This window comes from Pagrus major, chromosome 23, assembly GCF_040436345.1.
Source record: "Pagrus major chromosome 23, Pma_NU_1.0".
In the NCBI taxonomy this organism is placed as follows: domain Eukaryota; kingdom Metazoa; phylum Chordata; class Actinopteri; order Spariformes; family Sparidae; genus Pagrus; species Pagrus major.
The window spans coordinates 11,001,908-11,024,847 of record NC_133237.1 but is presented as its reverse complement, the minus strand read 5'-3'; the positions used below and the strand labels follow the sequence as shown (position 1 = coordinate 11,024,847).

The 22,940-nt window shown below is 45.1% G+C and overlaps 1 protein-coding gene across 3 annotated transcripts; it reads left to right on the top strand.

The window, feature by feature from the left end:
* The first annotated feature begins 2,197 nt into the window (after positions 1–2,197).
* On the top strand, positions 2,198–19,809 carry epn2 (epsin 2). Of its 3 annotated transcripts, none has more exons than XM_073495198.1 (10): positions 2,198–2,310; positions 9,046–9,812; positions 10,816–10,970; positions 14,432–14,544; positions 15,142–15,246; positions 15,719–15,857; positions 16,394–16,546; positions 16,879–16,908; positions 18,468–18,698; positions 19,372–19,809. In XM_073495198.1, exons 2-10 carry the CDS (start codon positions 9,382–9,384, stop codon positions 19,722–19,724), a joined length of 1,710 nt encoding a protein of 569 aa, XP_073351299.1. In that variant the 5' UTR covers positions 2,198–2,310; positions 9,046–9,381; the 3' UTR covers positions 19,725–19,809. The 3 variants fall into 3 exon arrangements, with proteins under 3 accessions (XP_073351299.1, XP_073351298.1, XP_073351301.1); XM_073495197.1 differs by having other exon boundaries at positions 16,879–16,971; XM_073495200.1 differs by lacking the exon at positions 16,879–16,908.
* The last annotated feature ends 3,131 nt before the right edge of the window (positions 19,810–22,940 follow it).

Genomic DNA, 22,940 nt, shown 5'->3' with positions numbered 1-22,940 from the left:
CGTTTCTGTAGCGCTGCTTTAACAAATGCAGATTTAATAATAAATGACGAGGTATAAATGACTCGACCGGTTGAGGCGTGTACTACTACTCAACTTAATGGTTACACTTAAGTGTGACCAGGAATAACCTTGAATTGCATTACACCTAAGGGTGCAGTGGGGAAAGCTAAGGACCCCGTGAGTCTCTATTAGGCTGTAAGTGATGTGAATTGGGGTAATTATACGAACGCTGTGGTGTTTAATGTTAATAAGCTTAAATGACTTTTTAAATCAAGGGTCACTGGTGCTAATCACATATTAAAGGACACACATGGCCTGCAGGGGTTTCAGTAAGAAGGACCCCCGAAGTTCACGTTGCAAGAAAACCTTCTGATCACAAGTGTTGCAATAAAAAGTAGAGCGCTGCCGACCTCTGTTGGTTGAAACTGGACCTACAGGCGAAGGATGTGATCTGATCTGCAGGAGGCACTGTCACATTTTTAGGACGGTGCCTCACATTCACTGAATATTTTGCCCTCGGTGGTGTAGCACGGTGCAGGTTTGCACGATCTTGATAATGCACCGAGGCAAACGCGATAACGCTCAGGCGGACGTGATAAGAGAGCACTGAAAACAAGGTGGTGTCAGGCACCTTACTTCACCTGCATGTCAAGGTGACATTACTTTGTGTGATGTTTGCTTTGTTCCAGCTGTTTTCATTGTGTTTTCCTGCTGCATTTTAGAGGACGTATATATTTCTACATGTTTATATATATATACAAAGAAATAATGCCCTCTAGTGTTGTCGAACAAGCCAGCTTTGCTTCATGATCCCCTTCTGAATGGGACGTCTGAGCTAAATATTGACTGTTCCACTGTGTTTCAGGAGTCATGCTTTTTAATGCAGATGCTTTTAAGTCTGGTGTGATGAGTCATCGGATCACATTCCTGGATACACAGTCGACTGGATTCACATCAGCGAGGAGGGTTTGAAGTAAACACTGCGAGGAAATCATTTTCTCGGTTAAAGGGTTGTTAATAATCAGTAATCATGAACTAGAACCTCACTTCTCTTCTCCTGAAAGTGTGTGGCAGACTGTCCAAATCTCATTAACTTCTTGCTGAGCGTGTAATAATATCATGTAATTGCTTTTCTTGCACCCTGACTGGCAAATGTCAGCTCCTGTCGGTTTCGAGCAATAAAAACTTAGCGTGGCTGATAACAGAAAAGGTTTTGTTCAAACAGCCAGCTGGCACCAGGACCTCCAACGTCTGCCTTTCTTCCTCTTTCTCTCACACAGATACCAATAAACACACCTCAACCAGCTTGGCTCGGCCTTTTCTTTGGCTCATCCTGCAGAGAGAAGAGGATGAAAAGGAGAAAAATAAATCGTCACTGCCAGCCCACAGTGGCTATCAAGGTGCTGGCGACTTTTTTCCCAACTTTGTCCTGGCGACATTTTGATCCCCACTTTCTATTCTTAGCACCTTGCTCTCCATCCACACATGTCAGGTGTCTATTCATAGCTCGCCGTACACTTTCTCAGGCAACCTCTCGTCTATTCACAGAGCCTGATTTGAATAAACATCAGTGCGTCCGGCATGTGTGAGGATCTGTGGCGGCTGCACACACAAAGGGAAGCTCTGAGTGATGGAATGCTGTCCTGCAGTGACACACCTGTGACACACACACACACATCAGGCCCTTTGCATTGTCATGACATGACATGCACTTGCTTGTGTAACGAGGCTACGACTTTCTTTTAAAAAGGAAGGAATTGCACAAGTAGCTCCCCGAGGAAGAACCTGATCTACCTGCAGGGTCTGTTCAACAGCTTTAAAAAGACAGGAAGTGTGTTTTAAAGCAGGATCCTCATCACAGTCCATAGCCCTGGAGTGCACAGCGTGGTGCCACAGCCCTCTGTGTGAATGCCCTTGTGAGAACTTATGAATCACCATGATGGTGACTCTGTATGGCACTGGTGTACCGTTGCATTTGGGTGACATGACTGTATTCCAGCAGGGACTGAAGGGGCTCTCTGTGCCCCTGGCGAGTCAAGCCGCCTTGGTCACACCCTTCCCAGCCCCCCCCCCTCTCCCTCCTCTCCCCTCCCACTCTGCCCGCCATGTTCTGGAGGAGGAGATACGTGTAGCCTGGCTTTAGCTGGCTTAGCATTAGCAACACATAGCTTGGCGGAGGCGCAACAAGCACCCCGAACGCCGAAATAAGTGCCGTATCTCGATTTTTCCTTGGAATTGGAAAACCGTGTTTATGGGTTTACATCCCCGGACTAACAGTAACTTATAACCCGACGTAGCGCAAAAGATGTGGTAAGTTAACGTCCGCTTTCAAGACAGTCGAGTTGTTTTGTTTTTCCCAGGGTGTCCTGTAATCCAGTTCGCTCTGGTGATGTCTCCACCGAGCACCCGTCTCGGCTGCTAGCTAGGGGGGTTGCTAGGTAGCTTAGCGTGCTAGCTGGTTGTCTTAGCACAGAAAATACGCTTTGGAGCTGGCCGGAATGGTTGTGTATCTAACGTTAGGTGTACGGCCGACTGCTAATTCAGTACATGGGGAGCTTTGTTATGCATTTTAGATGCCGAGTGGTGAGCTGAAGCACGGCTGGGGGGCGAGCTGCGGCTGGCTAATGTAACCCAACCGTTGCTAGCTTTGATCCAACTTTTTTTCAAAGCCAAGTTTGATCACGTATTAGAAATTAACGTTAGTCAGCGGCTGGAGCACACATATCAATGCTGGTGGCGGAGCGGAGCGGCACAGAACACGTTATAATACAAACTTTATCAGGGTTAAGCACTTTTCTAACCAGGTGAATTGACTAACTTAACCAGCGTAAGCAAGTTAACGTTGCTCGCTAGCTTATTTTGCTCGCTAACGACAACTACTTGTCGCAAGTTTGCCCTGAACTTGCTAACGTTAGCGGCAACCGTTGAGTAGCAAGTCGGCGAGTTATTCCACCCGATCTATCAAAGTGACGTTACGCAATCAAACAGGTCTTTAAACTCAACGCAAATGTTTGCAAATGTGTCAGAGGCGCTTTACCTAGCACAAAAGTAATGTTAGCTTAAGCTACTTTAGCTTCTGTGCTATCAATCACATCAGTTCAAGGAAACGCAGTGATTTTTTTTGTTGTTGTATTGTTTGTTAAAGATCGGCTTCATTCTTTTCGTATCCACTCCCAATGCCTCATGCTATGAAAGAGATCACTGTGAAGCTGGGTCCTACTTATGAAGTCTTCACGAAAATACTTGACATCCACATACTTATTGAGATTTTGGGGGAAATTCTTGTCGGTGTGGGCGCTGTCTGTGTGCTCGCTCCGTTCACAATCGGCTAACCCTGCTGGTAAGCAGGCAGGCACACAGTCTTTAGCTGAAAGACACTTGACAGTAGCGGGGTTTATTTATTGAATGTGGCATAGTTGGAGCTGCTGGTGTGTTCCGGTGTAAGCTTTTCATCCAGAGCCGCTCTGAGCCCGCATAAACGTGGTCTGAGAGAGGGGCAGGGCTTTGTCTATTGTCAGGATGATCAGTCAGTCACAGTGGGTGACAGATGCATCATCACCGTCCTCCTCCCTTCCCTGACTTGGCTTTGTCTCGCAGGCCAGGGGAGGACAATAGGTGGGGTGACATGCCGATCAGAAGGTGGCCTCCCTTCCTATCTTTTCCTCCCTTCTCCCGGCTCATCATACCCCACATAGATCTGCAGTCACTTGAGGGCTTTAGGAGCACGTGTCAGTGGTTTGATTTTCTTTGGGCTAGACTTGATGCAATTGTTTGTTTGGCTTGCGGGAACTTAATCCTTCGGCAGCTGAGTGGTTTGAGGATTAATTACTGGTGTATGTTGTTTGTGAGCTGAAAAGGAGTAAATGGATGGCGAAGGAACCTGCTGGATAACTTGATGTCACACTGTTGCACACTCCCCCCCTCCGTCGCCTCCTTAACAGACACAAAGATGCTCACGCGCTCACACACAAACACACAGAGACGCCCGGTTGCGCAAGCTTTGCCTTCTATCTCCAGATCAGCTTTACTCTTGCTGTGTGGGCCTGGCAAGGTAGACCTGTTCTCAGTGTACTGCCTCTCAACCCTTAATGCTAATCACAGTTTACCTAGGTTTTGCCAAGACACACCCAGTCACTGCGCATGCACACACAGGACACAGGATACGTCTGGCTTGTGGCCTTCTTGAATCGGACTGGTCATTAATATTCAGTGTTCACTTCCTTAGTGATGGACGTTATCTTTATATTGGGCTGCTGATCTCTGTAGCAAATATCTGTAGGTCACACCACTGTCAGACACATCATACAAAGGATAGCCACTTATATTGTGGATGGGATCCATGAATAATACAGAGATCAGCATCAATAATAATCCGGCAGATTGGTTCTTGATGTCCAAGGATGTAGATACCTCTGCCGAAGGAAGTGATGATATATCAGTAGGGGAATGTCACCTGTTGATTGCAGAGCACAAGATAGACACGTGGTCCGTCTGTGCTGGGCGTTATATTCTTCAATTCATCAGTCAGTTCACCACGGTGTTATTTGCTTAAAACAGGACTCCACTGCAGGAATACATTTGAATTATCTCATTTTACACGTAGCGGTGCACACCGCTGTGTTGTCCTCGTCGAGGGAATGTGGTCGGTGTTTTTGCTGTGACGTTTATTTACGAGGTTCTTTCTCTTCTTTTAGCCGTTCAAAAAACTCTGGCTGACTTTGGACTCGGCCCAACTTCCAGCAACAATAGATGCACGTGTGGCCTGTTGTGTATTTGCAGGGCACTGTCAGTTTTCTGCTGACTCTGCAGTGCTGGCCACCTCTAAGCATTAATAATCAGGAATGTCTACATGACTTTGACAGCTTGATGGCAGAAAAGTCAGCTAAATAAATAGACATGGCTCATATTACATTGAAAACCCAAAATAGGTGAAGATGTCTGCCGAATTGGCATATGACGATGACATAGTTGTTTACAAATTTGAGGCAGCGTGTCCCCTCAGTGTTGTCTTATAAGCTCACCACTGTAGCCGCTGCTGTTTCCCACCGTTGCCCTGACACGAATCTCCAACTGTCTCACACCGCAGAGGAAACTATCTCCCATTACCACCGACATACATCCCTGTGCCAGGTTTAAAAGCATCCTCTTCTCCGCACCACATGACTTAGGGCGGATGATGGCATCATCCCTATTAGGGCTGCCAGTTTTGGCTGATTTAGCTGACGATAGCATGACACCCATTAACTGGCAAGAAAAACAGGGTTGTTTCTAAGAAAAAAAGCAAAATGGTGTGAAATACAAGAAGCACTTTCCTTTAAGTCCGGCGCTGTATTGAGTCAATGAGCTTTGGCGCATCGATGAGTAAACTTATCGGCAAGATTGTCTGACGGAGAACGCTCGGACTGAGGAGCACTCTGGACTGCACCTGCCAATCAACACTGCAGCTACATCACAAGTATTTGTGATGTAGCTGCGGTTCGTGAGGGATTTTGTCATAGTATTCAGTGGCACGACATACTCGGGCTCAAGGTGTCTTTGAATCCCTCGCCCTCTATAACACTGATGACAATCCAGTTGTAGGAATGCTAATTGAATTATAAAAGTACAATTATAAATGGGGTAAAGGGCTGGACTGAATGTGTTTCCATCAACCCTGATGCCTGTCAGTCAGATACAGACATGCAGCGAGAGGAGGAGACTGAAAGAGTGGTAGCAGATATTAGGATCTGCAGGAGTTCATCCAAGTTCCTGGACTAAATGATTTATATGGTTATCCTCCTATTCTAGCAATGACAAAGCATAATGGCAGTTTGACAAGAATGACAGGCCCAGTCATTCAGACATAATGAACCTGCATTGACATGTGAAAGTGTATTTCTACACACAGACACACACACACACACACACAAATCTTGTGTGCTGTCTCCTCTGGGCCTTGGGGCTCCAGTGATCTAAGCACAGAAGGGCCCAAGCAAGGCGGGCCAGCGGTGTCCGTCGGTGGGGGTTGTTCCGGGGTGTGTGGAGGACGTGTGAGGGGGGTTGGATGGACAAGACAGACTCTCTTCTCTTCCTCCTGTCTGCTACGGGTGAATAGGTGATTATAGCAGCAGATGTGTCATTAGGTCTGAGCTGTATTCATGCGGATGCAGGGTGAGAAGGAGGGTGACGAGGGAGCGTTTGGGGGGGCATGCTCCACAGGATTCACATTTCACTGGCGTTAAGTGAATTTACGGGATGTGCCAAGTTGTTTTCTTAACCCCCCTCCGAGCACATACACTCACACCCCTCCTCGTTTCCTCACCCTCTCCCCCCCCCCCAGCTGTCTTACCATGGCATTGCTAGGCAGGAAGGTCCCTGCAACAAACGCACAGACATGCGTAAATGTACACAACCACTTGCCGCTTCAGAAATTGTTTTAAATGCAGCACTTTCCATACACGGCTGATCACCTTTAACACGCCTCTGTTCATGAAAGCACTTTTTTGTGAGGCATGTCAAAGCACGCTTGGCACAGGGATCAGATTACTGAATAGGATAAGTCATCATGGGTCTCCCTAGATGGCAGACAGAGGAACAGTGGGCATGAAAAGATTTCTGCAAACATAAAAGCGGCTCTTTATTACAAAGTAGGGATGTTAATGAATAATTATTAATCACCGTGAAGAAATTAACTGATTAAAAATGCCTTAACTGACAATCAGAGGTGGGCACGGATACATCAAATAGTATTTTACGCATTACAGATACTTGCTTTTCAAATATATCCAAATAAAACATTAAAATGCTGGTATGAGAAAATGTATTTAATTGAAACACAAATAATTTGTCATTTAAAAAATACATTTTTAATGAACTGATGTCACATTTTAGCCATTTAGTCGCTTCAGTATTGATTGGATTTTGTTGCCAGTTGCTGAAAAGTCAATAATTTTGTTATCCAGTTTATTATTCGAGTAACTTAATGTTTACTCTATTGTTCTTTTCTCTCCTAATGTGGCCGACTCACATTTGACATCAAACATGTATCATGTCAGTGGTTAAAGCAGTTTGCTAACAGTCAGTGTGTGCGTGCGATCGCGAACTTCTGGAAATGAAATGAAAGTACACAAGCCTATGTACTAATCTGAGCCCAAACTATTACAACATCATATTCAAGTAAAATTAGTTTGACGGTAAAAGTGTATTTTAAAACTGAATGCCACTTTCTTGATCTATTGTTTGCACATGGAACTTTGATGTGTAGGTCGTACAGCTGTTTTAGTCTGCACACACTTTCCATCCTCGCGTGTGTCAGTCAGGAAGTGATTAGTAGCTGGGCTGCTGATCTGTTAGAAACAGGACAGAGGAGTCATAAGTCACTCCAGTCATAATCAGACTGGAAATGGTTTATCTCCCCTGCCACCCACCAAAGAGTGGAAACACATTTTTACCTAATCATCACTCTCTCATACTAAGGCCATGGGAAAGAGCGTAGATAAAAGCTCATTATGTTACAAACTGGTCGAGAATGATCGCTGAATTTATCCGAAATTAAATAAGCAAAACTTTGAATCAGCTATTGCCTTTGTGTCTGATGAAATGCCCCCGTTCCCTCTGGCTAAACTCCATTTGCATTCTGTGTATCGTAGTAAAGCTGCAGCCCCACATTTTTTTCAGATCTCATCTGCATAACAGTAACCAAAAACTAGGTCTAAAGAATTTCCTCGGGAATAATTGGAATAACTTCCCACTTCACAAAAACAAATACATGCTGACTTATCAACACAACGGATGGCGTGTACTTGTGTACATGTCTCTCCTGTCTCTGCTTGAACCAGTTGTGTCTACATCGTCCTAAGTTAAAAGTCCTGATTGGAGTTGCTGCAAATCACATCAGTAGTGTATCTATTCCCCATCATCAAACTGTCGTCCAGTGTCCCTGTCCCTCTCTGTTGACTGGTTCCATTCCTCGTTCACCCAGCTCCAGTTTTGATACTCGTGCTGGTGCCACTTCCTGCCAGTTTTAGTGTGCCCCGAGCACGAACACCTTCCCACGGTCCAACGCTCCCGTGCTAGCTGTGTAAGACACTTCAACTTTATAGAGAGATTAACTTATATATAATTCATGCCACTGTGGACATTTTTCCATGCGTCAAATGTCTCCACAAACAACACCTTTTGGAGCTGTTGCTATTGTCGTGATTTTTCTTAGTAACAAGATAAACGCATTATGCCATTGTTGAGGTAGACTCCGCTGCAGATGACAGTTTTCACAGTTCACAATGTGACTGGGACATTTATTATATTATCATGTGAGTCACTGGTTTGCACGTTTTTAATTTGTATTTTCATCACATGGATCTTCTAATCTGTTCCCAGTGATCTTATGTTTGAATCTTTTGTGTCTTCTTTCTTTCTCATCTTCAGTCACCAGACGGACCTGACTGCCGTGCAATTTTTCATTTCCAACGCACTGCCCTGTAATTGAGTCAGGTTACTGTAAACTCAAGTATGATTACAGAAGTGGAAACACAATTCTTGGTCATAACACCCTGGCCTAGTATAATATAAAAGAGGCACGCTCTCTGCAAGTGCATGGAAATTGCTTATCTAAGAATGAAAGTATGAAATCATTTGTTTTGTCTGGTTTCATAAAGGAAGGCACTACAGCTGCTCCTATAAATACAATTTATCTCCCCGATCTTATTGTTTGCCGAGGAAATTGCAGTGACACCTTCAATAAAGATGCTCGCATAAGACCCATCACTTAACCAGATGTTTCATAGTATGTCAGCTGTCAGCTAAAAAAAGGTATGTTGCATTTAGTATTAAATGCCTCAAATGTGACTGTGTAGTGAAGGGGAATTTGATAAGTTGGTATTGTTGCCATGTGACAAAGTTTTAGTTGTCACGGTGCTAAAACGAAGACAATTACTCCGAAACAGATTACAACAAGGAGGTATTTGATCTTTTCGTTTCAGCTCCGTGTAGCATTTTTCACCTTTCTTCTTTCTCTTTTATTCTTCTCTTCCTTCCACTAACCCGCTGTTTGTCTGTCTGTCCTAGGTGATGGCGTGTGCTTGTGTGCAGCCAGCACTGTGTGTGTGGAGATGGTTTTAACAGACGCTGTTCTGGAGGACTCAGGAACACTGCACTGGCCTGGAGAAGCCTCATAAACAAACATACACGTCGGGCACACACACACACCTGTACATCGAGAAGAGTTACACATACACACACCGCCGCCGTGCCTTGAGAAAGGACAAGGGTGCACGGACACATAACGCAAGCTTCAGCTGAAGCAGGCACACACACACACGCATCAACACCTTCTGGGTTAGCCTCTCCCGTGTGAGAGTGTACATTGCATATCTTCCCGTCTGTCCCATCTCCTCCGCCACCATGCCAAGCTCCACCATCCGCCGGCAGATGAAGAACATGGTGAACAACTACTCTGACGCAGAGAAGAAAGTCAGAGAGGCCACCTCCAACGACCCCTGGGGCCCGTCGTCTTCCCTCATGTCCGAGATCGCCGACCTGACCTACAACGTGGTGGCCTTCAGCGAGATCATGAGCATGATCTGGAAACGGCTCAACGACCACGGCAAGAACTGGCGCCACGTCTACAAGGCGCTCACCCTGCTCGACTACCTGATCAAGACGGGCTCGGAGCGAGTGGCGCTGCAGTGCAAAGAGAACATCTTCGCCATCCAGACTCTGAAGGACTTCCAGTACATCGACAGAGACGGCAAAGACCAGGGCATCAACGTCAGGGAGAAGAGCAAGCAGCTAGTGGTCCTACTCAAAGACGAGGACCGCCTCAAAGGAGAGAGGTGAGAGTTTGCTAAATCAGATTTGAAGACAAATTTTAGGAGTCAACTTGTGTTGGTGTATGTGCAGTGATTTTTGAGTTCAACATATAATGCTGACACGCTATTCTGTCTAGTGCCCAAACCAGAATGTACCAAGTCATTCATGATAGAATACACTCCCTAACTGTGACTTTACACTTGTCCTTGCCCTCTAAAAGGGCCTGCTAAGAGTCAGTGATTTGAATCATCAGATGATGGTTGAATAGTGGGGTCAGCTGAGACCATTTATGTTTTGACAGTTTTGAATTATTGTTGCTGCTTTTGTTTGTACAGCTGCAAGAGGCCACCACTTATCTGAACCATTTACAACTGATTCCAATACACTAATTGGGAATGTGCCAGTATTTTTATAATTACCTAGCTGATGGTCATTACCGTTCGCTTTAAACAAAAGTCAACTACAACATCAGAGATGGGGTTTTACACTGGGTTTCCCCTTTAGATTATTATCCTGTCCCAGTGGGAGCTGGGGTACTTTTAGGGCCGTACTCATTGTGTTTCTGCACCTGTTGGTCCACAGGAAGTCATACTACTCCAAATTGCTCCTGCTGTTATGTGATATGAGTAAAGTTACTGTGCTTGAAAAATGGCTGCAGAGTTGTTTTTTTAATCAGTTGAATGTTCTTGAGCAAACACTAGTATGTACAGGAGCTCTCTGAATAACTCATTTTTAAGTAAGTAAGTAGAGTATTATCTTCTACTCTTATGTATGTTTATTTGTTCATCCATCCTTCAGATAAATTAAGATCAGAAAAGATGAGGGCATCATGTATCACTTTAATTGATTTTGCTGTGGTATTTTAGAACTGAAACCATTTGAAACCCTGATTCTCCTGTTGGTTTTGGTCATAGACTCCATCTCACTATATTTTGTACTATGTCTCCAAAGAACAAATCGCCGTAAGAGTCTTGACTTGAATCGAGATGATTGACCGTATGCTGTTTTGTCTTTTTGTCCTACAAGGTCTCAAGCTTTGAAGACCAAAGAGCGTATGGCCCAGGTGTCCACAGGAAGCAGTCAGATGGGCTTTGGCCGAGGCTCATCTCAGCCCAACCTCTCCACTTCCTACAGCGAAGAGTACGGCAGGTCAGAGGGCTCACCTGCCTCCTACCACGGCTGTGAGTATTAGCTTATGATTACTACACGGCACACACACACACATGCACACACACCTGCGAGGCTCACTCCTTAAGCATATGTGACTCACACACATTACAGAATATTCCATTAAACTGTATTGTGTTCCAGTTGGTGTAACTTTGGCCTACATCCTGAAACATTCCCCTCCCCCTGCTCTGTGTCTGGCTTACAGTCCCACAGTAGGACTGCATTCCTCAGCACACACACACACACACACACACACATACAGAAGAGGAAGCAGAGTTCACCCCCCCAGCCTCTATCATCCACATGACAGAGGAATCTGCTCCTCTTTTCAGTGATACACTCACTCCTCCGGAGACACAGTGAGAGAGTGCAGCAAGAGAGATGTGGATAGACAACGATGGCACGGATGGAGATATGTGATGGAAAGATAGAAGTGAATAGAAACCAGACATGGATAACATTCAATATAGAAGATCGACTAGACAAGAAATGTTTGTGTTAATGGAGTCTGCACAGTATATCATATTTGTGCTAGTAAAATGGGTAGTGAAGTGACACTTGTTGGGCTTATTTCCTACTTGTTCAAAGAGAATAAGCTATTGGATACCTGACAGGCTAAGAGCAGTGTTGAAATGGATTGAAAGAGTTGAGAAGAAATGAAAATCCAAGTCAGGAAATGGGGTAAGGCAGAGAGGGACAGAGGGGAAGAATGGAGATGCTGAAATGAAAGAATGAACCTTGGCCTCTTTTCCTTTCATCCTCTGTCCCCCACTAGTCCTTTGTACACAGCAGGAAGGCTGCATGTGTGTCTGTTGCCTGCGTTGATTTTGGAGCATACATTGAGCCACATGCCCATCTTTTACTTTGCGGTCCACATTCCTGTATGTACGTTATGTTCTGTGTGCGTGCGTGTTCCGAAGCGGAAGCTCCAGGAGCTGAGTCATCAGTTGAGAAAACTGAAGGAGACACCGGCCAATGGGAGTGAGGCTGGGCTGTGGCCGTGGGCGTTGCAAGGTGGGAATTTTTGGCATTCCAGTCAAACTTTCCGAGTATTGTTGAGCAGACAGGGTGTGAATGAACGGCCATGCTAGTGTGACTGTCTTAAGCTAGCATACCGCCTGGTCCGAAAAAGTAGGTGGAAAGGTCTGAAATTCACTTGATCTAAGGCACTGAATGCAGTTGTGTTTTTGTGTGCCACGTTTTTTTCCCCTCCGTCAGCATACTGCATTCAACATACACCTGTGTCTTTTTTTAATACAGGACATTTATTTCAGTTGGTGATCGTTCATTCACTGTCTTTGGTTGTTTCTCATCTTCCTGGCCAGTGCTCAGTCAAGCTCCAGCCACTCATTGCGACACATTTTCACAGGTTTACACTAATAAACAGAGATAAAAAATGTTTTGAGAATCTAGAAAGTACATTTTAAGGAACTGCCTCACTCGCCAGGTCTTTAACAGCCGCTTCATTTCTTTTTATCTAGAGCGACAAGAGACAGAGTGTCTGCAAATGTGGGGATAGTTAGTGGTTGACACCCCGGGATAGAAACCCTGTGCGTGATTATCACCACATAAATCTGCTACAGATGACACCAGTGGTCATCAGCCTGTTTCACTTTCTCCAAAACTCTGTTCTCTCCATGCAGGCTGGGTTCAGAGCCTTAACTTTGTTTGAAGGGTTTTCTAAGAGGAGCTTTTAGTTTAATGAGAGCTTTTTGTTTATTTGCTCAGTTATTACATGAATCACCACAGAAAATGAAGTTGACAGGATGTGAAACAACCGGACTAAACGGCTAACACAAACTGTAGTGGCACAAATAGTAGAAGAATGACCCAGAAAACTGTGCTTTTAAATGCAGAGCCGCTTCTGACAGGGAATGGCAAGAAATTGCGATTATCCTTATATGGTCCATTCCCACAGTGGTGGGCAAGAAACAAGTGTGTTTTAGTTGGCTTTGAGTTTTGTTTATTTGTCTTTCTGACTGGCTACTGTCAAGTGTTGTAATGTGTGTCATTGTGTTGCCAGTTTAGTCTCTCTCAGCGTATGCCCTCCATTGCTTTGCAGTTGTTTTGTGGGGAGATTAACTTTAAAGAGAGCTCAAAGTAAATGCTCCTTTTGATGGAACAATGTAATGCCATACTGCTCAAACTCATTTTGCAGGGTTACATTCTCTCTGTGTGGTACCAGTGTGCTTACTGTCTATTTAAGGCAGACATGTCGCTGATGTTGAGGCCATGGCTCAAGTCCCACCAGCTAACCAAACACACCTTTACCCCTGGTACTTCTGGTCATTTTCCCTGGAGAAACACAGGCTGGAATCAGATCCAGGGATACGTGGGTTTGACAAGGAGCAAACAAGGCAGGAAATGAGCTATGAAGAGAGCAAGGAGCCAGATCTGAGGTTGGAGGGTTGCAAGCAGATACAGTGTATTAATGATTGTGAATACGAATGTTGTCATTTTTATGGATCATAAAAACATTTAGCTGTAACGCTGCTGCCTAATCAACACATAATGGGCTTAATGTCAATGGAAACATTTGATATGCAGATTTACCCGAAAGACATCAAATGGTTTACATACAGAAGAGCCGTCAAAATAATGTAACATTAGATACAAGATCGTCATGATGTGATGTGATGAGGTGTGTGTGTGTGTGTGTGTGTGTGTGTGTTGGGGAGTGGCCACTTCAGCAGCAATGCATGTCTTGACTCGTCAGGAGCAGGGATGTGGAAAAAGTCAGCCAGAAGGAGAGAGGCGATGTTTGAGAACAACATGAAATCTGAGACAAAGTGTCTGAGCTTCGCCCAAAATCCCACCAGAGCATTAAACTTTTAACTGAAACCACTGAACACACATATTAAGTGCACACACACCTTTGAACACCCACAACTCTCACACATGCGCTAAGCTGGACTGCTGAGAAATGATGAGGCACTGTGACGTCACTGTGTTTCGTCATGACTTCCAACGGAAAGACTCACAGTCACCCTTTGAGAAAAAGAATACACTCTAGGCTACCTTAATGAGTGTTTTTGGCACGGTGACATCTTTCTCCTGGCCTGTGTGTGTGCGTTTGCCACGTGCAGTGCCTTGTGTGTTTTCTTTGCTGCCACATGGCCCGATCTAATCCAATGAACTGAATGGACCCGTCGTCCCTTACAGGCTCACTGGAGAAACCTCTAATCTCACACACACACACACACTCTCACACACACACACACACACACACACACACACACACACACACACACACACACACACACTGTATTTTCTATACATTTGCTTTTTGATTCACACTGTGTTTTTTTGTGTGTAATTATTACATCTGGGTAATGGTTAGTTTTTGAGGATTAACACAGATAATTTCCATAGCCGTCGACACTGGTTTTCAGTATATTTATGTTACAGGCAGTATGTGATGAAGTCCCATGTGGCAGTGATAATAACATCCGTTCTGAATGTGTCTTGTTAGCCACGTCTCCCAACGCTGGTTCAGAACTGGAGCAGGCCCGACCTCAGACCAGCGGAGAGGAGGAGTTGCAGCTGCAACTGGCTCTGGCCATGAGCAGAGAGGCTGCAGAGCAGGTACGCACACCAACACAGAGACACGGGCTAAGATGGTAGAGGATGACTCCACGTTCACTTGTCATTATTTGTTTATACTGCGTTCCTGTACTTTGAAATTCGCAGATGGTTCACATTACATCTGTGGACAGCAGCTTATTATATTTCAAAAGAAGACTTTACAGGAAGCTATGAGTAATCATGTTTTATTTCACTCCTCTGCACGTCAGTACTTCTCCATTTATGATCATCGTGCTACAAATATACATAGTTGAAAACCTCCTGAAACCCTGTTATTTTTTCCAATAGGTGACAACAGTCAGTCAATTAAGTTCGCCCACTTACATGAACATTTCTGAAATCTGATTACTGCCACTTACCGCAAATGTTGTGCGTCTATAAGCCAAAAGCTTTTGCACATATAGTTGTCTTGAGCTGAACATGAGGTGATCAGCAACTGAATCAGGATGTTAAAATTTGAAAACCTCATTGTGTGACACAATGCTCTGTTATCCTCATGCGCTATTGTTGTATGAGCTGAAAAAGGGAAATTTAAGAATTTCTTTTTAATTTGCACATGTGCTGCTTATTCTAACTGTGCTCTGACTGTGTGTTTAGGAGGAGCGCATACGCAGAGGGGACGACCTGAGGCTACAGATGGCTTTAGAGGAGAGTAAGAAAGGAGGTCCAGAATCAGTAAAGCTGCCCAAGAAGAAGAAAGAGGTAAAATAAGCACAAACACCGGGACCAGAGTGACTCACTTATTCTGTTATCATGACCGTGCTCCTGAAATAGTCTCAGCTCTCCCCATCCTCTCTTTCTGCCCCACTCTGTCTGCTGCTTCAGAAGCAGTAATGAAACCACTAACTGGCAGCAGACTGCCTCGGTTACTCTTCATTATTCTGCCTGAGTAGCTGGACGACTGGAGTCTGAGGGCACACAGAGCTGAAGTGACTGGTTCATTTTTTTAAAATCTAAGCACAAACTGACGTGACCACCGTCTGTGTTTGAATAGAATTTGTGCTGTAGAGGATAATGGCTGACCAACAGATGGTCCATTACATTTTCCTCCTCATCTATTTCCTCTCAATCTTTACTCGTCACATTCTTCCCTTTTCCTCTTTTGTCTGCACCCTTCCTTCTCCTTTTTCCTTTCCTTTGGTCTTTCTGACCCACTTTCTCTGTCTCTTTCCAGCCACAGTCGTCATTGATGGATCTGATGGATGTCCCAGAGCCTGGTGCCAGTGCTGACCCCTGGGGCGCAGGGGCCGGGGCAGCTGCTGGAGCAGCCGCCGGAGCAGCCGCTGCGTCAGAAGACCCCTGGCAGCCTTATGGTATACACAAATGCAGAATATACACGATATTCACGGGACAAATTGGATGATATCTACACGCTGACTGTCATCGATGACAGAATGAAGTATTTGTGTATGGGATCACTTTTCTGTTTCTGTGCGTGTGTGTGTGTGTGTGTGTGTGTGTGTGTCTGTGTCGTCTCTGCTCTCCACCTGCAGCTCGCAGGACTGTGACTCTTTGTTAAATAGGAATGCTGCTCCACTGGCTCAGCAGCATTACTGCACAGGGAGAAGAGAAGGGGAGGGGGGAGGATGTTAGAGGAAGATATCATGAAGGAAAGGAGTGTGGAGGGATGGGGGGGCGGCAGGAAAGGAGGCCGTGGGGAGTCAGATATGTAAATGTTGAAGGAGGACAGATGAGCAGTAGTTTTAGCCTGCTATCATTTTCTCCTTTTTCCTGCTCTCTTCCTCTGCCCCTCCTCTTCTTCTTTTCCAAATTGGCTTTACATTATGCTTGCTTCACCCAACCCCTCCTGTCCTTTCCAACGCTGATCCTCTCCCCCTCTCCCCCCCAGGGTCTGCCCCTAAGCCAGCAGCCCCAGTGGACCCATGGGGCCCTCCTCCTTCTGTCCCACCCATGAAGAGCAGTGATCCCTGGGCATCCAACTCCACTCCCGCCTCTGATCCCTGGAGCTCTGCAGCTGCCCGTCCTAAGACCTCCAACGCAGGTGACCATCAGGGAAAATTAGCTTGAGCTTGAGCTTGAGCTTGAGCTCTCTCTATTTTAAGAAATGAAAACGATATCTCATCAATGGCTGGCTAGTGTCTCAAAGACTCAACAGCTGTGTCAGAAGGGGCACATCTGCATGCTTTCACTTGCCTTTTTTTGTTCATTTTTGTTTGAGTTTACCAAAATATCCATACTCATTCATACATGTGTTGTCTGTTTCCATCTGTCTACCTGTGTGTGTGTGTGTGTGTGTGTGTGTGTATGTATGCTGTATGTTAATGTGATTGTTGTCTGTATTTGTGTGTGTGTGTCTGCGTTATCCCCTTCCAGGTAGCTTTGACCTGTTCAATGCATCCAACGGTACGTCCAAAGAGGACTTCTCAGAGTTTGACAGCCTGCGCTCTTCCTCCTCTGTCCCCACTGGTACTCACCCATGTCTTCGTCTTTCTATTGACACGGAGTCTGTGTTGTTTTTTCCTCTCAGTGTCTGAAATGATGCCCGTCTGCGGGGCACAGACACGCACATGTCTTGTCTTTGTATGTAAATATCACCAGACCTGAGCAAAGACAGAACCACCAGGATTATGTTTTTATAAACAGCTGGTGATTTTTCCATTGCAGATGCGATTAAAATACAGCAATCACATCAAACGGTGGAGAAATAGCTGCTTGCTCTGGTCTGGTCCCATATCAGTGTGGTGTAATCTGATGCAGCTTTTATGTGTATATGGCTAAATACATTGTTAGACCGGGGCCATCCTGTTCATGAAATCCCTTTTAGATCTGCCATCATCCTTTTTGAATCATTTCATGCATCTGAACGAACAACAAATGTCCCAAACGGTATAATTAAAAACGTTAAAGGGGCACTATGTAGTATTAGAGAAGACATTCAAACTCAGAATTTTAATATTTACAATATTAATGAGGTAAAAAGGCATAACAAAGCAGTTAATGAAGATCTTTCTCTTGTGATTAAAATTTCTTTCCCCAAAACTCTATAGTGCACCTTTAACAACTCCATTCAGGTTGGTATGTGAGAGGGTTTCAATGAACAGCTTGGCACAGGTCTCGAGTGTTTTTCCCCATGTGGTTTGGCAGTCTCTGGGTGTGGGAGGGTGACATTGGTGTCTGACATTTCCTCAACACAAACACTTGTGATACAGTCAAGGACAAGGTGAGAAGGAACAAACGCAGGCATACAAAGTTCCCAGAAAAGGAAAAGTCTGTTGAAACAAAGCCACCTTATCAGCACACGGTGTGCACAAGACACAAAATTCAGCGACCGTAATAAAGCAGCCTCCTATAGGATGAGTTGTAGAAATGATGCTGTTTGAGTCAGCCGTTCTGGGGGTGTTAATACATGATAAATGTCTGATGTTATCATGAGCCCTTTTGTTTGGCTCCGCGAGAGAATTTCCGTCTTTTGCGTTTCCTTGTCTGTGTGTGTGTGTGTGTGTGTGTGTGTTTGTTTGGCGGCTGGCATGCTGGGTTTGTGCACGTCCGTGTGTGATAGCATTAATGAAGGTCTCCACTGCTGTCTGGGTTAGCCAGGCTGTCTGCCTCTGATGTCCTCTCATAAAAGCATCTTCTGATTATTTTATTGCATCAGCTCCATTTTATTTCCCGGTAAATGTGAATGCGGGTGCTCACGTCGAGTTTGGTGCTGTGTTTGGGTGTACTAGGGGGTGGGTGACACAGCATAAATTTAGCATATTATCATAAACTGGGGAGTTTGTTACATTTTTTTTTAATTGATGATGAGTGCACTTAGTTTTAACGACCTCTACAGTTCAAGACTAGATAAGAAATATTGCCTCCTCTATTCAGCATGTCTCAGTGTTTTTTTTCATGTTATTGTTCCCTCAAAGAGGAGTTAATTAACAGTGAGTGAAATAGAACTGCTCTTTGTCCCCAAGGTGATGGGGGCGTAGCATCCTCTATCCCCTCCCAAGCCAGTCTGGCTAGCAGCGGCAGCCTGGATCTCTTCGACCCCCTGCCTTCTTCCATGTCCACCTCAGTGAACCCAACCAGAAAGACTCCGGAGTCCTTCCTGGGTCCCAACGCTGCCCTGGTCAATCTGGACTCTCTGGTGACCAAGCCAGCCCAGCCTGCGCCAGTCGTCAACCCGTTCTTAGCTTCTTCAACAGGTAGGGAGACACTTTTTTTAAATAGATTTTATGTCATGTCGCATTTTAGATATGTTCGTTGTAGTTTTCCGATCTAAATGCAGAGACAGGCTTTCTTTAAGCTGGTAAACATACTGGCTATTTGTACTGATTGGATAACAAGAGTTGGCTTTGCCAGGAAGTGTAGTGAGTAAGCCAAGAGACATGGACACACACGTGCAGGCCTGAACACACATAGGCAGACACACCCATCTGCACATGTTGAATCATTGACCATGCCCTGTCTATGCTAACTGTACACTGTCAGGACAGAGAGATGAATCACACCTAACTCACTTTAGCAGGGAGTAGTATAGCGTTGAAACAATATGTTTAGGCAACTAAAAACTAGGTCACTTTTCAAGAAAAAATGGTTCCAGCTTCTCAAATGGAAGGATCTGCTGCACTTCTTTTTCAAACATGATAGTAAATAAAGAGTTTTTGGGTTTAGGACTGTTGACTTCAGAAGTCATTTGAAGACGTCACTTTGGGCTCTGGGAAATTGTGATGAACATTTTAGAGACTGAAGGATTAATTGTGAAAATATTAGGCATATTAATCGTTAAAACAAATGATCTTTAGTTGCAGCCCTAATTACAACACAGTCACGTAACATTTCCTCTCTCCCTTTGCCCCTTCACCTGTCTTTAATCAGGTGGCTCTGCTCCAGCAGCCCACGCCAACCCTTTCCAAGTGAGCCAGCCAGCGCCCCCCACCCTCAACCAGATGCGGATCAGCCCCATGCCCGCTGGCTTCGGCACCATGCCGGAGCCCATGGCCGTCTCCTCCCTGCCCGCTCAGCCCATCACCATGGTCCCCCTGGCAGGGATGGCCCCCATGGGCCGCATGATGCCCGGAATGGGGGTCGGCGCCGTCGGAGGCGTGGGGGCGAACGCGGGGATGAACGCAGGGATCCCGGCCTCCATGTCCATGCCACAGCCTCTGATGAGCATGCCACCCCAGGCCGGGTCGCAGCCCGCTGGAACCACCAACCCATTCCTTTTGTGAGGGGGAGGGGGGATGACTTGACCCAGAGTAACCCCTCCTTTCTCTCTTTCTTTGCTCTCTTCCACTTTGGCTCCTTAAAGGGATAGTTCGGATTTTTTGACATGAAGTTGTATGACATCCTGACCATCAGTGTCGTGCATCAGCAGTGACTTTTCCCCCACTGCGTCCTGTGAGCCGAGGTCTGTCCCGCTGTTGTTGCTGAAGAAAGTAGTTACGGCTAGTTTGCGGGGTCACGAAGATAAAGCGTTTTGCTTCAAAAAACTATATCCGTTCAAAAGAGTAAAACATTTGCATCACAAAATCGTTTACGACAAAAAAGTCAGACCTCACGATCACCTGGCACTATTTCCCCTCCCTTCGTATCACTGCGCGCTTCCGCCTGTTGACACACCGCACCGCTCCGTCAGCTGTTTCACGGTGTGAGGGGAAATAGTGCCAGGTGATCGTGAGGTCTGACTTTTTTGTCGTAAACGATTTTGTGATGCAAATGTTTTACTCTTTTGAACGGATATTGTTTTTTGAAGCAAAACGCTTTATCTTCGTGACCCCGCAAACTAGCCGTAACTACTTTCTTCAGCAACAACAGCAGGACAGACCTCGGCTCACAGGACGCAGTGGGGGAAAAGTCACTGCTGATGCACGACACTGATGGTGAGGATGTCATACAACTTCATGTCAAAAAATCCGAACTATCCCTTTAAGAAGCTTCAAAATGAACAAGGAGATGTCTTATCCCATTTATCCCTTTATAACCAACTCGAAGCCAGGTCGTAGTCCCAGCCCGGCCTCCTCCTACCTTAACACACTCCTTTTACTCCTTCCTCCTCTGTCTCTTTCTCTCAGTGCTACAAGCTGCCTAGTCCTGTGTGTTCCATACTGATCTGACGATGATGACCACAAAGAGTTTGCATCTTTCTACAGACTTACAGAGTAGCAGTGGTGTTTACAGTTTTCCCACAGAGGCAGGACAGGACCCTCGTCCTCCTCATTCACTTGCCTCCTCTCCCTTACTTCTTCCCTTAGGATTGCTCCTTTCTTCTTTTGTGGTGGAGTGACAGGGGAGTACTAACGCCAGGATCTTTATCTCTTCACTAGAGCTAATCTTTTATAAGCCCTGTCAGCTGGCGTGTGTGTGAGCGTGAGCGCACATCTCAGTACTTTTACACTGTGTCTATTCCAGTGGGTTTTACTTACACACACTGGAGTTACGGATGAGAGATGGACAGATGTGTTTATACTCTTGTGTGTGTATGTGTGTGTTACTAAGCAGGGATTTTGCACAATTTTTATTTCTCTCTCTCTCTTTTTGTTTTTTCTTTTCCGCGACTGTTGGGCTCACCGTTACACCTTAGCTAAGGGAAGGAGGCTGACCGCAAAACACTCTCGGTACCACTCAGTCACAACTCTTCGTTTGGTCACTTCCTGTCAACTCGGACCTTTTCCCGACCCTCCGCATGAACTTTGACCTCGAGGGGTCACGGGATGAACAATGAACACTCATCAAAGGAGATGAGCCCCTTTGTCACAGGGGTTGAAATGACACGTAAATGCTATTTTTGTTTGTGTGTGCTCATGCGCAGGTGTACTGTTAACGCTCGGATACTAACAGCCACATGTCGATGTATTTGTCCCGCCAGTGTGTGTCTAGAGAAAAAGACATGAACTGTGATGGCATCAGTATTTTGCTATCTGAACATATGGATGCAGTTGAGGCATCATGGGACAGTTTTTTTTTTCTTTCTTTCTTTTTAGTTTCTAGGGTCAAAGGGAAGAGGGTGGGTTGTGTGTGTGTGCGTGCGTGCGTGTGTGCGCTGTTTGCATGAGAGATAGGTTTAGCTTCCAAGTGTACTTTAATGAGTTTTTTAAATTTCTCAGTAAATTGGAAGTGACTGAGAAATTACTTAAGTTAGTTTCTGAAGTCAGAACAGGGGGATAATGTAGACATCTGCAGCTTTAAGTGTGTGTGTGTGTGTGTGTGTGTGTGTGTGTGTGTGTGTGTGTGTGTGTGTGCGCGCATGTGTCATGTGTGCGACCATATATCAAGTGTTACTATGGTGACAGGTTTTGCAACAAAGCTCTGGGTTTAAAGAGCATGTCAGCCACTCAGCAGCGTCAAGAGAGTTAACCTCCGGTTGGATTTACTGTGGCTAATCTAACTACAAGAACATTACCTGGTGGACACACACACTTTGACACACACACTCACACTCACACTCACACAGGGGGGTTGTTCAAGGATTGGCCTATTGATAGCACAGGGAATCCCGCAGCAAACAACAGTGAGACATGTCATGTAAACAAGCAGTTGCTAATTTTGTTGTTTTCTTTTGTTGTTCTTTTCTCGTTAGATAGCCTTTTGGAGTTTTGGAGCTGTGTACTAGCATGTATTCATCTTCATTCTCTCTTTTGTCCATTTCCTGTCATTTTAGTTGTTTTGTTTTTTTTCACCCTATGGGTAGGCTATGTAATTCTCTTCTCTTAGAAGCACAACTGTTACCAAAGTCATAGCGACTGTGATTTCTGAGGATGTCGTACTTTGAGTAGTTTGAACGGTAGGGTCACACTTCACTGACATTTTTTTTTTTTTTCAGTTCATGGATGCTCACGATATCAGAGACTCCATTATTATATATTTTTTTTAATATTTCAGAGCTATATGTGCATAAGTTTGTGTAAGAAAGTGTTACTGTTGGCTGAATATCGGCACATTTACTGACAGCAAGCTGAGCGTCTCAGACAGCAGACGGTAGGTGAGTAGACCCTTCTTCTCTTTAGGTCACTGTAATCCCTTTTTAAAGTTCTGTTCATCACTGCCAATGTTATTACTGTCTTTCTTTTTTTTTTTCCCCCTTATGGTGTGAGTTGGCGCCCTCTCCTGGTCTGCCGTGGTATGATAGCTATGCCGCAGGACCCCCTCGATTATTTCCACTAAACGCAGACCTTCATTTCTCTCAGGCAAAAGGAGGGGCAGCTCCAACCGTGTATATGATTTTGATAATGATGATGATGCTGAGGGTGGTGATGATTTTTATGCTTGGGGTCCTGAATGAATTGATGTGACACTGACTTGCAGAGACCAGCAAAACATTTTTAATCTAAACTAAATATATGCAAAAATTGGAAAGTTGGAAAAAGTAAAAAACAAAAAAAAAAAAGATGAAGACTTAACGCTTGATGTGTTTTGCGAAGTTAGATTTGCAAATGAAGTCCTGTTTA